At 43.4% G+C, this 15,826-nt stretch overlaps 1 protein-coding gene across 4 annotated transcripts in view; it reads left to right on the top strand.

Annotated features, from left to right (window-relative positions):
* The window catches only part of TSC2 (TSC complex subunit 2), a 1,437,517-nt gene that overhangs the window by 720,520 nt on the left and 701,171 nt on the right, over positions 1-15,826 (top strand). For all 4 annotated transcript variants that reach the window (XM_069647328.1, XM_069647330.1, XM_069647331.1 and 1 more), the window contains one exon: positions 14,471-14,564. In XM_069647328.1, coding sequence (XP_069503429.1) covers positions 14,471-14,564 — 94 coding nt within the window. The remainder of the gene's footprint in view (positions 1-14,470; positions 14,565-15,826) is intronic.

A 15,826-nucleotide genomic window follows, 5' to 3' on the forward strand; every position in this document is an offset into this window, starting at 1 on the left:
GATATCACAGGAAGTGATGTCATTTGACCCCACCCCAAAGTGATATTGCGTGAATCGATGGAACATGACCTTTCACCCGTTGACAAAACAGGAAGCGGCATCACATAGCATTGTACACTACGAAAAATATGGTTACAATATCACTATAATGTGATGTATACATTTCATACAAGAATGTATCGCCATATGTATCATTCGGATCAGTGTGTATAGGCCCATATTACCAAATTACTGTGAATGCAAGCAGACGTCCATGACCAAATGATAATTGTGTTATTATATAGCACTTACACTTAAGCGCTTTATATTGAAAAATATGCACCCAATATCACCCAACCTTTGTTGGTACTTATTTACCAACCTCAGACGGATGAAAGGCAAGTTGAGGCGTTTAAGAACAGACTAAATCAGTGACCCACCCCCTGAAGTGTGCCTGAAATAAACCCTTAATGAGTCTAGCAATCATTGTATAGCATTCCAGAAAGACACATTATTTGATATTCCTATTCTTTCTTATTTAGAGTCAATGCTCAAAGTGTTAGACTTGTGGCACTCCTGTTCTTATTTTTCTTCTTTTTTTTTAAGGGGCCTGAAAAAGAAAGCCAGCCACTCCAGAAGTAAAGAGCCACATGGTGCTGGCCACAGCCCAGGAGATTGCATTACAACAAAAAAAAGAAAACATGTTTTTTCCTTTTTATTTTTAGAGGTTGCAAGGGAGACCACAGAGGTCGCATGGGAAACCACAGAGGTCGCAAGGGAGACCTCAGAGGTCGCAGTTGCGACCTCTGGCAACTTCTAAATGACGTCCCTGATGCCACCCTTGTGTCCAACTCCTCCTCCTCCTTCTGACTTACCACAGTTCCCAGCTAAGTAAAACAATTCCTGGGTGCAATAATTGAAACAGAAGAAGCCCTAGTCTTCCCCCTCCAATGAGAGGGTCCAAAACATGCTGCTTCAAGATCCTCAGTATACAGCCGGCCGTCGGACAACTGTTCAAAGGGCAATGTGCCTTCTCGGAATTATGGCTTCCTGCATCTTTCTAGTACAAAACACAAGGTTGCACATGCGTACAATACAAGAGTGGCTGGCAAAATAATGGTCTTGAGGAAACAGTCATTGGAACGATCAAGCGGTTGTTTTGTGGGCTCTGGTCTAGGCACAGCAGGGATGGACCAAAGAAAACCTGTTAAAGGGAAAACCCTTTTCTCAACCCTGCAGTAGAAAACACTCTAACAGACGCATCACTTTCAAGGTAGGGAGCACGTTATTCCCATCAAACAGCTCACAGCTCGTGGACACAATGTCAAAAAAGCATATCAACCATCTAGAACTACTGCAACACCAACTGTCATGGAATCAGTTTTAGTCCTCACAGCCATGTTTTATATAAACAAACAAGGCAGAACACTCACCAAGTCTGTCCATGCTAGCTCAGAAGATTTGGAATTGGTCTCTCAAACAAGAACATCTTCCTCCTATCACAACATGTTCCAGGGGAACAACTGTCAAGCAGATGTGTTCAGCAGAAATATGCAGCTTCCACAGAACATGACTGGGAGTTACATTCAAACATTCTACACAATGCCTTTAAAGACTGGGGGCATCCAAATATAAATGTCTTTGCAACGCAAGAGAACACAAAATGCCACGATTCTGCATCCATGTTTCTCCAGACATTTGCGTAAGCTTTCCCCCCCCCAACACCACTTCTTACCAGAATAATACACAAGATGCACCAGGAACATCTCACAATTTTCCTGAAAGCTCTGATGTGGGAATGCCAAACATGGTTTTTACACCTGCTCAAGTTGCCAGTCTGCCCACCAAACTGCTGAGACCTTGCAACATGTCCCAGCGTGAGAGAACAACCCTCCATCCTCAGACACTGAACTTGGCCGCTTGGCTCCTGAGGACATAGAATTTGGACACCTCAACTTACCTCAAAGATGCATGGACATCTTAAAGGAGGCACATAAAGATCTTGGTTGGGAATTTCAACAAATGGAAATGTTATGGTGCAGAATAAATGTCAACCCCATTGACTGTTCACCTTCTCATATAATCCACTACCTGCTATTCTTGTCAGACTCCCAGTTAGTGTTTAATTCGCTTAAAGTCAATCTAGCTGCACTCTCAGCATTCACCACCTCACAAAGCAAGGTATTTGTCTGTTGGGATGAGTGTTAATTGCGGCACGTGCTTTGCTTGAAAGTTTAATCATTTATGGTTTTACTGAGAAATAATTGATAAGTTTTATTATTGAGCAGTTTTATTGTATAGTGTGCTAGCTTCAGCCATATTCTTCAGAAGAGCAGTTGGGATTAATATTAATAATATCTTTGTTTACAGTCATGTTAGTGTTAGGACTGATATTCTCTACTGGTGGACAGATGTATAGAACAACCTATATTGTGACAGACAACTCTGGGATCTGTAGCCAAACCAGTTCAAGGTAGCAGTGACGAGAGGTCTAGGCTAAGTCTCAAGAGGTGGTGAGCTTGTAAAGGGTCCATAATGTTTACACACAATTGGAATCACAAATGTCACGTAGACAGGAAGTATAAAAATAGTTATTTATTTATGGCCAACTATCACTATGAAAAATGACTACTAACCGGTAGCAGTATCACGCAACACTAAGAATAGATTACATATATACAGTCACTAGAGTAGGGCATAGTACAAATCAAACCCCCGTAAAGGAAGGTGTAGATTAGTGTATGCACCACAGGTCCTCAGAGAATTAACCGTAACATAAAAAAGTCCTTCCCTAAATTGTCTGGAAAGTGATGACAGTTTGTGATGGAGGAGAAAATGAAGGTAGGGTCTCTGGGCTCCAGTGAACCCTTCCAAGGGTTAGAGGATAGTTTATTCTAACTAATAAAAGTGTCCCCAATTTTCGGAAGGCTTGCGTGAGCAAGTTATGGCAAAGCCAAAGTATAGTCAGTTTTATAAAGGTTAGCAAAATGTTTAAAGGGAGTTTAGGGTCAGGTAAGAACCACTGTAACTCACCCCCGTACTACGATTCTTCCCAGGACTTGGCAGATCGATGAAAGAAGGTCTGAGGTTGCTTTTCCCACCATCGGCCTCCGTCCTTGATTCGCATGTGTTGCAGGTTTGAGCCGATTTCCGGTCAGTGTCTTTTGCTGGTGCAAGGACTTTCGGATGAAGAATGCAGAAAAGCACGATGCAGGACCACTCTCAGGACTGGACTCGACTCAGGTAAGCTGTTTCGGACAGTGGTCACCGCAGCATGGCGACGCAAAGGGACTCCATTGACGCCAGGACTCTGAAATTTCGCTGAGGTAAGTCTTGTAAGACAAGCTGAGGATCCACCAAGTTCCAGGCCCTAAGGTGGACCGGCGATGTCAGCAGCACGATAGCCCAAACTCAGAGCTGGTCAGCCACAAGATGGTCCTGGGTCTCTTCCGACGGCTCTTCCTGGCAGAGTACCGAGCAGCCGTTGAGTATGGATGATTATGGATGTTCCCTCCACTCGATGGGTCGCAGGACTGCTGAAGATCAATACCAAGACAGGGCTCCTCCAGGACAGCAGTAGAAATTGGCCGCCAGGCTTCCTTCAGACGGAGGAGGCCGAAGAACAAGATTGCCAAAAGACAAGCGAAAAACCTTGTGGCATGGCCATGTTTCGTCTCTAGCCACAGCTAATAGCCAAACGCGGTAAATGCGGTAAGGCTAAAACAAAAAGCACCAAAAAATTGTGAAAAGTCACTGCTGCCACCAGCTTGTCCATTTAGCACACCTAGAGTAACCAAATCCTTTGAGTGTTAGTCTAGGTTAAAAACAAAAGGGTATCCCATTATACTGCTTTGTAAGATGCATTGTACAATGATAAAAGTTACAAGTGATAACGAGTAACTAAAAGTAATAACAAAGTAACTAGAGTAAGGGAAACAATGTTTCCCAGTACTAACAGCCTGAAGGACATGTCGGTTTCCCCAGAACAGATGAGCAAAAGACTGTGTAGTGAAGTTTAAGGCTTCACTACAGTGTAAAAAGTACAGATCAGGATCAAATTAAAAGCAAAAAGTTTGGGGGTCCATAAAAAAGGAAGGAAATGTGCAGTAAAGAGAAATCTTTCCTAACAGTTAGCTTTTGCACCTCACACAGGATCACTCCTTGTGTGGACTTCGTTTCCCATTGAAATTAGCGGCTTACATGGGTGACAAGTCTCAATCTTTGGCGACACAGCTTTAACTGGCCCGCTTCAGAGCGAAGCGCTTACACAAAGCCTGTTTAGGCCTGCTTACGGCTGGTGTGTTGGCCGGGGGAGACCTTAATCTTCTTCATGGAACCCATGGGTGCTGCGACACCTCTGGGTTAGTATGTGGGTTTCGTTTTCTTGTGGATATTTTTATTGATTTTAAGTTTGATGCGTGTTATCTATGATAGCAATGCGGTATGGGACTGAAGAAAAATGCTTGGATTTGTATCGCTTATTGCGCTTGATAACATTTATGAGGCCGGGATTGAACCAAAATATGGTTTTGATCCCACAAGCCCAAGGATGCCATCAGCGGCTCACTAAAAGCTGCTATGCTGAATGTTAGATCAGCAGCAGCAGCACATCTTACTGAAATATATGGGCTGATTGAAGAATATGAGTTGGATATTTTTTTCATCATAGAGACCTGGTTTAATGTTACTTCCCATTCCCTGTTACATGGCTTACTCCCAGATGGATATCTAATCCAATTTATCAACCACCCTACTAAGCGGGGTAAAGGGATTACAGTGATCCACAGTTCTTCTGTAAAAATCGACCATTTTGAATCTTTGAGAGTGACCCCTCGTGTTCCAAGATAGTGCAAATGTCTGTAAGGCTGCAATCCTTTCATCCTTTGATGGTTATGACAAAGCTTTTACTCATGCCTGGTGATGGTCAAGGTGTGGTCCTGTTTTGTGTTCAAATACTCTATGATCAGTGTTTGAAGCTTGTTTTGTGTATTGGCATAATGCCAATTTGTTTGGATAATATGGGCTGGATTATTCTTTATGGTTTTTCACCACTGTATTATATTTATCATAGGACTCATAACTTAGAGTGAATCCAAGCTCAAATATGGGCTGCCTAGCTTGCCAGATCAGGTTTAGAATTGATCCAGATCAGATAAATAGCCTTGCGGTGGTCAAATCCGAGTCATGGAGAAATTCAACCTGTTCTATGTCACACGAAGATAGATCTTCAAGATGTGGTATCTCTGAAAAGATGTTAAGAACTGATGATCGGTTTAGGTCGTATTTCTGCTTTAAATCAGACCTGCATTGAACTATCAGGGTGTGGAAATGAATGAGTCTATTTGACCCCTTGTCGAAGATGCAACAGTTAGTTGGATTAATCGGAGATGAATCAGAAACAGTTTTTTTAATGTGGTTTTTGGTCCACTTGACCTGCTTTAGTTCCTTGAATTATTGGAGAATGCGGTTGTAGATTATTGGTTTGTGATCGCACTTCAACAAAAGAACCAGTGTTTCTGTGAGCTAGTGTGCCAAGACTAAAATGTTGGCGTAATGAGTTCTCTAGCTCAGTTAGACGCTGGTCAATTGTAGTGCATTCATTTCTGTTAGGTTCAATGCTCCAGAAAGTTGGTTGTGCATTAATAGTCATCTCTTGATTAGTAGTTGTTGCCAATGTTAAGCATTTATTATTTTGAGCTTCAATTTCGCCCAGTAATTCATCCAAAGGTTCATGTTTTAGGTCTGCGTCAGGTTTCTGCTTGTCATCGCAGGTTTTTTCACTTCACAAGGCGAGTTTGGCATATTTTTTCATTATAGCTCCGCTCACGTCCAAAGTGTGTTTGCTTGGCTTGATAAGAGCATTTACAAAGCACTTAGTGGCAGTTTGATTATTTAAGGACTGACTTTTGATGTTTTTGGATTTCTTTGTTTGAGGTGGAATAGTGGACTTGCTTTTAGAAATGTTCTTATTCGTAGAGAATATGTCAAAGTCATCACGGAAGACCGATGCATCATGGTATGCTGTCAGAGTGGATACACTGGTTTTCATTTGATCCATTTGATTAAGCAGTTTTTTGGTATTATCGGGTGCATCTGGAAAACAGCTCTTTCCTGGTATGGGTACGAGTCTGCACTATGCTTAATTGTTATCATGGTTGTATCTGGACACAAGGATTTTATCAGGACGCGCTTGTTCTGTATTTGGTGTAACAATTACATTTGAGAGTTTGCTGAAAGGACACAGTGCTGCTGCAATTTGCGGCCCTTGTTTGAAACTTTCAAATAGTCTAAGACATGCCAAACGCTGTTCAGTTAGATTAGGAATAGTCTGTTGAGATTCATTAATCAGTTTGTCCAACAGATTTGCTTGTACGTTTAGTCTGCCATCAATGGTTTCATACTATTTGATTGAAGCAGTTAGGGCTATATTCATCGATATTAAAGTTGAATTAAGTAGAGTGTCCGACAATGAAGAAGGTGAAGAAACAGGGACTTTATTATCATTTGTAAAAAATTTCCTAGCTCTTGATGCATTTGAAAAAGTTATCGAGAACGGAGATGAATTTGGAGAGGTGGATGTGAACATGATTGGCGATTGTGATAAGTTGGATCGTGGGGGTGAATCCATTTCAATGGTTGTGCATTTCTTAGAAATGGATTGAGTTAAGAGATCCACCATTGATCCTCACTTGTGAACAATTTAGACACAGTTTTGGGGGGAGAATAGATGATTATTAAATCTTTGGTAAACTGCTTGAAAGAACCAGTTGCATGGACCATCACTGTGGTGCGAGAAGGAATTGGAGATGCTTTCGTAGAAAATGAGATATTATCTGCGTCGCTCTTTGTAGCCTGATTGGTTTCGGATAGCGTTAAGGAAATTGATTCCATAGTTTTGTCACTAAGATTAGGTGCCCTCTGTAGTGAACCTTTGTTGGTATACGATCCCGCAGAAGGTAGGTTAAGAGGTTTTGAAGCAAGAGTTTTCAAAAAAAGATTTATGCTGCTCGTTCGTATAAAAAGATCGAATATCAGCGGAGGCAGAGTAATGTCCATTTTTAGAATTAGAAGAATTGTCTTTGGACGTTCGCTCGGTATGATTCCTTTTGAGAGGGGTGCGCTTTAAGCGTTCAATTAGCTTCACTCTCTCGAGATTAGACGGCATGTTGCTTGTTAGAGTGTAAGCTTTAAAGTTGATGATTAGCCGCATGCAATGAGATTGAAAATGCTGAGAAGGCAGTGTATTGGCGCTGACGTGTGGATTTCGCTTAAGTTGTTACCCCTCGGTGAGTTCACAGATGCGCAGAAACAACAGAATGATCTTTTGTGTAATACGTTGTGAGTTAAAGACTCACCTTGACCACTGCTGAAAAGCCACAAAACAGCCCTTCCAAACAGGGCTTACACAACAACGCGCGCAATGGCTCGAGCACTGGACCTTTTGTGAAACTGGGAATTTAGGGAGGAGTAGGCGGGGTTTGCACAACTCGAGGTTTTCAGTTTGCTGCACCTACGATGTGAAAGAGTGCAGTTCTTGGTAATCTAGCAGTTATATGTTGCAACAAGGTCATGTACATATAAACAAAAACGTACTGTTTGATCACAATTCAAGGATCCTAGGTGGGTAGAGACTATGCAAGGATCCTGGGTGCACGAATTCTGGTCCTTGTAGTTTTAACAGGAGTGAAAGACCTACACAATGAAAACATTTTTCTTGTGTGCTTGCCAAAATGTTTATTTTAAAAGTCCATTGTGAATAAACCAAGAAGAACCATACCATAAGTCCGCAAAATAAAAGGTTGCACAATGGGGATGGAGTTGAGCACAAGTCAATTATTTCCAAAGTAGTGAATGAGAAAAAAGTCTGTGTGACAGCCGCAAAACAGCCCTTCCAAACAGTACTTACACAACAGCGCATGCGCAATGGCGCGAACACTGGACCTTTTGTAAAACTCTGGGAATTCTGGGAGGAGTAGGTGGGGTTTGCGCAACTCGAGGTTTTCAGTTTGCTGCACCGTTTGATAGCAATTCAAGGAGCCTAGGTGGGTGGAGACTATGCAAGGATCCTGAGTGCAGGGATTCTGGTCCTTGTAGTTTTAACAGGAGTGAAAGAACATAAGTCCGCAAAATAAAAGCTTGCACAATGGGGATGGAATTGAACACAAGTCAATAATTTCCAAAGTAGTGAGTGAGAAATAAGGTCTGTGTAACAGCCGCAAAAACTCCCTTCCAAACAGAGCTTACACAACAGCGCGCGTATATTGGGAGGGATCCATTCAGATGGGACATCTGGTTTTGTGGATTTCATGCAGTAGCTCATTGAAAATACTATTTAGTTACAGTCTGCCCTGGGACGTCTAGACTTTTCTTGGGGAAATTAGACAACTATCTTATTACGATAGGGAGTAAGTATAATGATTTTCTCTAATGTGGCGATTGTAATATTTGGTTGGATGAGAGGTCCGGTGTTGATTCCAAATGGTTATGGGAAATTCTGGAAAAAGACAACCTTTCTCCTCTGGTGGTTTCACCTTCCCATGTTCATGGTCATTGTTTAGATGTGTTGCTATTCAGAGGCAAGAGAATTTTAGCAACTAATACATGTTCAGTGTCCTGGTCTGAACAATTTGTGAGGTTGTTCTCTGTTACGCAGAATAAAATGAAAGAGTAGCTCTCCAACGCTAAAGGCATGTTATTTTCTCGCAAGCCTAAAGATTTAGAAAAAATATCAGTTCTTTAGCCTCTGTTGCTTCCTTACTTAGTTCTGATGGATCTTTCGAGCAAGATGCATCTATTATGAATAATATTTGCACCAAATTACAGTGACACAATCACTCTAGGGCAGAAATGGGGCTCCTGAGATGCACCCCTGGAACTGGGCGCATTAGGGGAAACCTATCATATATCTTTTTATAATTGATAAAAAGGTACATAATAGCCACCAAAAAGATATAGGAGCTACAAAAGTTGAGGGGCCCCAAATGTGCCGCTAAAACCGCCAACATAGTTATTCTGGCGTAACTCTTGCAGATGGAGATAACTACAGGAACAGGTCTCCAGGCACTGGAGACAAAGACTCTTGGTGCTGAATGTTGAGAACACAGCCCCGGAACAGCAGGTGAGTGTGATTGTTATGGTTAGGACTGTCTAGCCGTGGTTGCAAACTATGAGAAGAGAGAACTCCAATCCATGAGCCAACAAGGATGTATATGACCAAAAGAGCAAAAATCAGGATACCCAGGAAAATGATCCACAAACCAGTTGACTGCATCAATGAAGACTGTGACAAGTGCATGAAAGAACCAAACGAAGATTCCAGGTCCGCTCAGGTGAACAGGAAGGAGCTGCTAGCCAGCAGGAAATGTTTAAATCAATAGGGACAATATCAGGAGGTGGCCAATGATGTCTCAAAAACTGAGCTGAGGAAGAGCAGTAACATGCCACTAGATTCCCAGGGCAGGAGAAACAACCCCTTTCACTTGAAGGCATTTGGGCCAAAAGCATTTGCCAGTGAGGCAGCACTGGAGACTAGAAATATTTCATACAAAGTAAAATGCTGTTGCAGCCAGCTAAGAGGACAAAAAGTGAATCAAGAGTCCTGGATGGGTTTCTACCAGCGTAGAAGGTGCAATGGCAAAGGAACCAAGGCCCAGCCGTTATGGCCACACCAGAATCCTCAGCATCCCATCTCCAGTCTTTCAGGAATTCAATTACAGATCTAAGGACTCCATAGTGTCGCCCATGAATAAACCATTCACCATAGGGTGGGCCTTAGCCAGCCTGCCAATCACATCAAAGGATAGCACACACAGGTTATGGTGGCCAGCCATTCAAGCCTGCCCTTCACACCACCAGTCACTCACCCACTGGATGTAGAATGGAAAATCTAGAGGACTTAAACCAGTGTACATTTATTTAAACTACTATCGAGAGCAGGGTACCTTTTGTGGGCTTGGGATAAACCCACAACAGCAAAATATCCTTTTTGGCCATCCCTGGTAGTCTGCAAAGACCAGAGGTCTTCAAACTGTGGGGCGTGCCCCCCCTCCCCCCCCCCCCGAGGCGGGTGCAATAGCCCAGCATGAAATTTCAAAACAAACCCCTCCACCCCACCCACCTTTTTTTTTCGATTGGAGGAAATGGGCAGGGGCGGGGTCAAATGGTCAGACTGGACCATAATACTGTCTCGGGCACCAATGAAAAAGCAGCCTGCAGTTGCAAATGGATATTCATTCCTTTAGTCACAGACTGTTTGAATAGTATCCAAGGGGGAGTTTTTTTGTTAAAATGTAAGCAAGTTGTGATATTTGAAGATTATGTATTCAGCAACAATGGCCAAAACTAGTAGCTGCTTAGTGAAGTAACTCCTCAAACTGGCCCACATTGGCCAAAAAAGTGGCACATTTTGACTGCCTACACTAGCATTTTCCATTTTTGTTGCGGGCATTGCCCTATAGGCCAGTCTGATCCTGGCGGCTCATCCATAATAGGCGAGGTGGCGTCAACCCAGTGGCCCCCTCATCCATTATGGAGGAGCCAAGGGGCCAGCCCAGTGAAACACTGAGCATGCCCTTGGCTGCTTTGTCCAGCTGAGTGAGTGCTCCTGGGCTGGCTGAACTGTCAAAGGGAAACACGGTTTCCCTTTTGACAGTTCAGTTCCCCAGACGCACATGCTCACTGAGCCATGCAAGGCTGGGGGTGTTTTGCTTCGCCAGCCTTGCATAGCTCATTGGAAATGCTGGCTGGGGCACTGCATATCTGTCTGTGCAAATTGGAGCTCCTGCACCTCCTCGCACATAATGACAGAGCAACCTGGAGCGGGACATTTCAGCACCCACGCACAGGCCCCTGCAGAAGGTACGTTTGTTAACTTATTTTTCATTTAAATATGTGTATGGATGCGTGTGTGTGTGTGTGTGTGTGTGTGTGTGTTCTAGTCCATTTAGCTGATTTTGGCAAGTGAGGGGTGAGGGGGGAGGAGGTTTGTACAACAAAGGCATTTTAAAAGTGCCTTTGTTGCACAATCCCCTAACCACCTGCCAAAATCAGCTCTCCTTCTGAGGCGCTGTGGAGCCCAGGGGATAGGGATGGTATTTTTTTTACTGGATATCTTTCATAGATGTCCAGTCAAAAATACCATGCTTTTCCCCTTTGCCCCCCAGCACCAATTGCAAACTGCTTGGCTTTTTAGCAATTTCTTTTAAAGTATGCTCTAAAATTCAATATTTTAACGCATTATTTTAAAAGAATTCACAGGGGAAAGCCCCCGAACCACCCTTTATTGGTTCGGACTCCCTCACTTCGCTGGGTCGCTATGACATTTTTGTGGGAAATATTTATGCCCCACCACTTAAAAAATTCACCAGCTCGCACTGGCCCTCGGACTGTGTTGGGAACGGGGTCGGGGGAGACGAGGGACTGTGGTGGGAGCAGGATGAGCAGAAGCACTGGGATAGTGGTGGCAGCATGGTGGGGAGAGCCTAGGGACTGGGTAGGAGTGGGATGAGGGAGCCCAGTGACTGTGATGGGAGCAGGTGGGGAGCCCAGGCACTATACTGGGAGTAGGGCCATGACGGTGCCCAGTAGTTCATAACCATTTGTACATTTGGCATTTTTGGGGGGTCCCGGCCTGCCCAAATTCTGCTCGAGGGGGGAGGGTGGGGTGAGCCAGGCCAAAAAAGTTTGAAGACTAAGACTGGGAGCAGGGCATAAAGAGCATTAACGCCCCAATTGCTACAATATAAATGATTTGTTCTGCGAATGTGATAAGTGGCAAAAATCCTGGTGTTGCTAAATCTAAATCTCAGCTGCCACCCCTCTACTCCGCACTATCACCCTGGGACCAAGAAGCCTACATTGTGGATGAAGTGGGAGGCAGACTAGTAGCCTGTTGGTCAATATATTGAATAACTTGTACTCTCTCGTTCAAGGTTACCTCCTTGCGATTTTCATAGCTGCCCTGGGGGACACAAGTGTCTTTAGGTATGACGAAGACAATTTTCTAGGGCGAAAGTCTTGCATTTGAGCTAATTTGTATAACCACAATGCTTTGCTCAAGTTATACTGAACGGAAGGGGGTGAACTTCCTGTGAAGGCTTCTGGGTGATGCTGTGGCACATGACTTAGCTCAAATGCCCCTTTCAACTTTCCGATTGCAGGTGGAAGGCCTTCTTTCAAGCCTTTGTAAATCCCTCCATAACTTTGCTACACATGCTCCACTTACAAGGCTGTCCGACTACATGGCACTGATGATCCCTAATAAGGTGAAGCCGGTATGCAGTTGTCTGCAGCATTGATCTGCCAGCCAGGGGTTGAATAACCTTGGAATCCTTGGTTTCTCCTCTACGTAGCTCCTTGCTGGACAATTATTATTTCTTTGACCCTTTTCAGTCAGGTTTTCGACCTGGCTGTGGCACCGAAAGCGTTTTGGTATTAGCTTTGGACGATCTGGTATGGCTGTCCGATCGGGGTGCAGTATGTGCATTGATACTGTTAGATCTATCAGCCACTTTCTATACGGTTGACCACTCCATCCTGCATGACAGCCTCGCCGTTGCTGTCTTCTCTGGCCTGCTTCTGTCTTGGTTTACTTCTTAACAGAGGACAAATTCTTTCCCTTCCCTCTTTTTATTCACACTCTACCGCTCTTTTCCGTTGAGTTCCTCAGGACTCCGCCTTGTCCCCCATTCTATTCAACATGTACATCCAGCCTTTAGTTGGCCTCGTACACTCACATGCCCCCCGTTGTTACTCTTATGCAGATTATAATGCGTCTCAATCTTCTGCAATCTGATACATCATCTCAGTTTAGGGGTTGCTTGGAAGTCATGGGATACTGGATGAGGGACAACTGGCTCAAGTTAAATAGGGACAAGACAGAGGTTCTTGTTGTCGGCCCCGCTCTACTACTTCTCTGTGAACTTCCCTGTTCTAGCCAGCAGCTCTTGGATCTTTTGCCTCGGCTGTGTCGATTGTTAAAGATCTTGGTGTAAAAATGTCTTCTTTTCGGTCTATGGAGGCCCAAGTAAGTGCCACGTGTGAAGCAGGTCACTTTCATCTTAGGGCTCTTCTGAAGATTTTGCTGTTTTTACTCCTCCATCTTCACGCTCTGGTAGAGGACTCGCTGGTTTAGAGCTGTATAAACTACTGCAACTTTGTTTCTGGCCCAGCCCCAATATCCTATTCGCAACCTTCAACTTTTGCAGAATTTTGCAGGAGTAGTTGCGACTAGAACTCCTTACAGCTCCCACATTTCTCTGATTCTACAAACGTTGCACTGCCTCCCTGTGGCAAAATGGATTTAATTCAAATAACTATGAATCATTCACCTGGCCTTTTTTGACAAGGGGGCTGAATATCTACAAGCAAAGTTTCGTCCCTATATCCCTGGAGGTTCTCTTCGCTCCGAGGATGCCAGTCTTGTTTCAGTACCATGCTAGAGACTTGCTAGGACTGGAGGTCATGACTTTTTGGTGGCTGCTGCTAGGTTGTGGAACCTCTTGCCACTAGCACTGGGGGTGACTGAGAACCATCTGGCGTTTAGGCGTGCATTGAAAACTCTTCTGTTTAACGGCGTTGCTACTCTCTCAGTTTCTAGTGGTTTAATAGTGCCTATATCCTGGGTGATGATTCCGGGTTGGGTGATGTCAGCTCAGCTCACAAGAAGTGGATTATTTGTGCATTCGTTGTGGCTAAGAGGTTGATTCTCTGTGGGTGGAAAGGGCGGGTCTCACCTTCCTATGAGGAGTGGATACAGGAAATGCATAACCTGTCACCGACGGAGAAATTGATTTACAAATTGAAATGTAAATTGTCTACATATGAGAAGATCTGGAATGTGTTTAATGACTTCTTTTAAGTTATTTCTTCCTTGTTTATTTTTTCATTCTTTTTGTGTACTTCCTGTTTTTGGTTTTTGTAAATATTGCTGTTGCTGATATGTTGTATACATTGTATATATTATAAATAAATAAGTTTAAAAAAATAGCGCCTATATGCCTTTGGGCGAACTTGCACCTTATAGGTTCATCTAACATGACTTAAAACAATACTGCTCTGTAAGACCAACATGTTTCTGGAGCTAAAGTTTTGCATTTGGACAAATTTGCATACTTGAAATGTTTTGCTCATGTGACACTGAAGTGGAGGTGAACTACCTGTGATCGCTACTGGGCGGTGCTGTCATGTGCATTGCACAAATTGCATGTTCTACTTTCAGAAGACTATTATAACATGCAACTAGTGCAAGCAAACATTCTCATAGCTTAATGGCAGTGTTAATATAATGGGTATTATCTATGCTTCAGCTTTTGTGCTTTGAGATTTCAGTTTTCATTTCCCTATAGTGCTCAGCAGAAGGATCCAATAATGATGAGTCTTTGGAATGTGCCACTTGTTTACTTTGTGAATCTAGAATTGCTCATTTAACTAATTTGCAAAGTGCTTTTTCACATAATTATTGGGTTCTAACTATATTTATACAATGTTTCAGCTCTCGTCAGGCTGCCTTACTTGTATGCGAATTTTGCTGCTGAGCAGTATGCCAGTGTATTTGCCATCTGTCTGCCATACACAAACCCATCCAAGTAAGTTAATTTCTGATATTGTGTGAAATCTTATGACCTCCCCTACCCCCAGAAACACAAACTCCCCCTGCTTCTCATCATGATTGACTGTCACAATTTACAAGGTTTGGGATATAGTATTTACACACTGATTTATTAACAAATGTTCACACTGTCAAATTGAAAGAGCTCATATACACCTTTTACGAGCAGGACTGAAGTCAATTTCTCCAGTGAGTGCACATTACTGGTATCCACTGAAAGAAAACTAAAAAATATAACATTTTTATATAGAGCACTTTTTGTTTAATCTTCTGCATGAAGAGCATTTCTAGCAACGTAGCATACCTTTTGTGCTTGGAACATTCCTTCTTTTTTCATTGTAAACGTTATAGCCTTATAGTGTACCATGCATGAAAGGGGGAGGTGGCACATAAGAGGCCATCAGAAAGCGGTGTGGCCTATGCTACCTTCTGCCACACTTGGAACCTGTACGTGGGTTGGGGACTGACATGAGCTTGGGCATGCAGCAGGAGTGCTGAATAATGGACCAGTTGCTGGAGCAGTGAGTTGCTGCTGCTGATATGCTAGTGGTATAAAGTAGTAGGCCAAGCGGCACACTGAGGGTTCACAGGATCTACCATCCTGAATCAGTGAGGGTGAGGAGGCTGCCTCATGAGACTCCTAGAAGCATGTGTCAATGCCAGTCTTGACCAAAAAAAAGTGTTCTCCTTCCCTCAACTGTTAGAGATTTAATGTGCTGTTCTCAGGGCGTCAAAGCCACACCCATTACATACACCTAGTCCTTTCCCTTGTGCATAAACTACTCGGGAATGCTTCTATGCTTGCTCTCCTACACACTGGTTCCCTTCCTCTTACCATTTATTTTCTCAGTGTATGCGAGAGACTCAAAGTAAACACATTCTAGCCCAAGATGCACCTTTTCTTTAGCGATCTGAGGTCTTCTTGGCCAAATTAGTCTCAAGCTAGCCATCAGGATGGCTTTTGACTAGAGTTTTTTTTTGTTTAAGTGCCCGCTACTTTTTGGAATCTAGGCAGGAGAGTAGAGGCAACAGCCCCAGTTTGAAAATTAATTGCAAATACTAGTTATGCCCTGTTCACTAGACAGTTGTCTCCTGTTATCTGCATGCTGCGGATTCTCTGCGTGTGAGCAAGTCTGAAGTGAGTGCTGGAGTTCTAATGTTGGAGTTTGAGTGTGCCTAGACCATCACTATGGTGCCAGCCACAACCACCTTGATATCACAGGGGCATACACTCAATTC

Source organism: Ambystoma mexicanum, chromosome 2q, assembly GCF_040938575.1.
Source record: "Ambystoma mexicanum isolate Mex_15411 chromosome 2q, UKY_AmexF1_1, whole genome shotgun sequence".
NCBI classification, from domain to species: Eukaryota; Metazoa; Chordata; class Amphibia; order Caudata; family Ambystomatidae; genus Ambystoma; species Ambystoma mexicanum.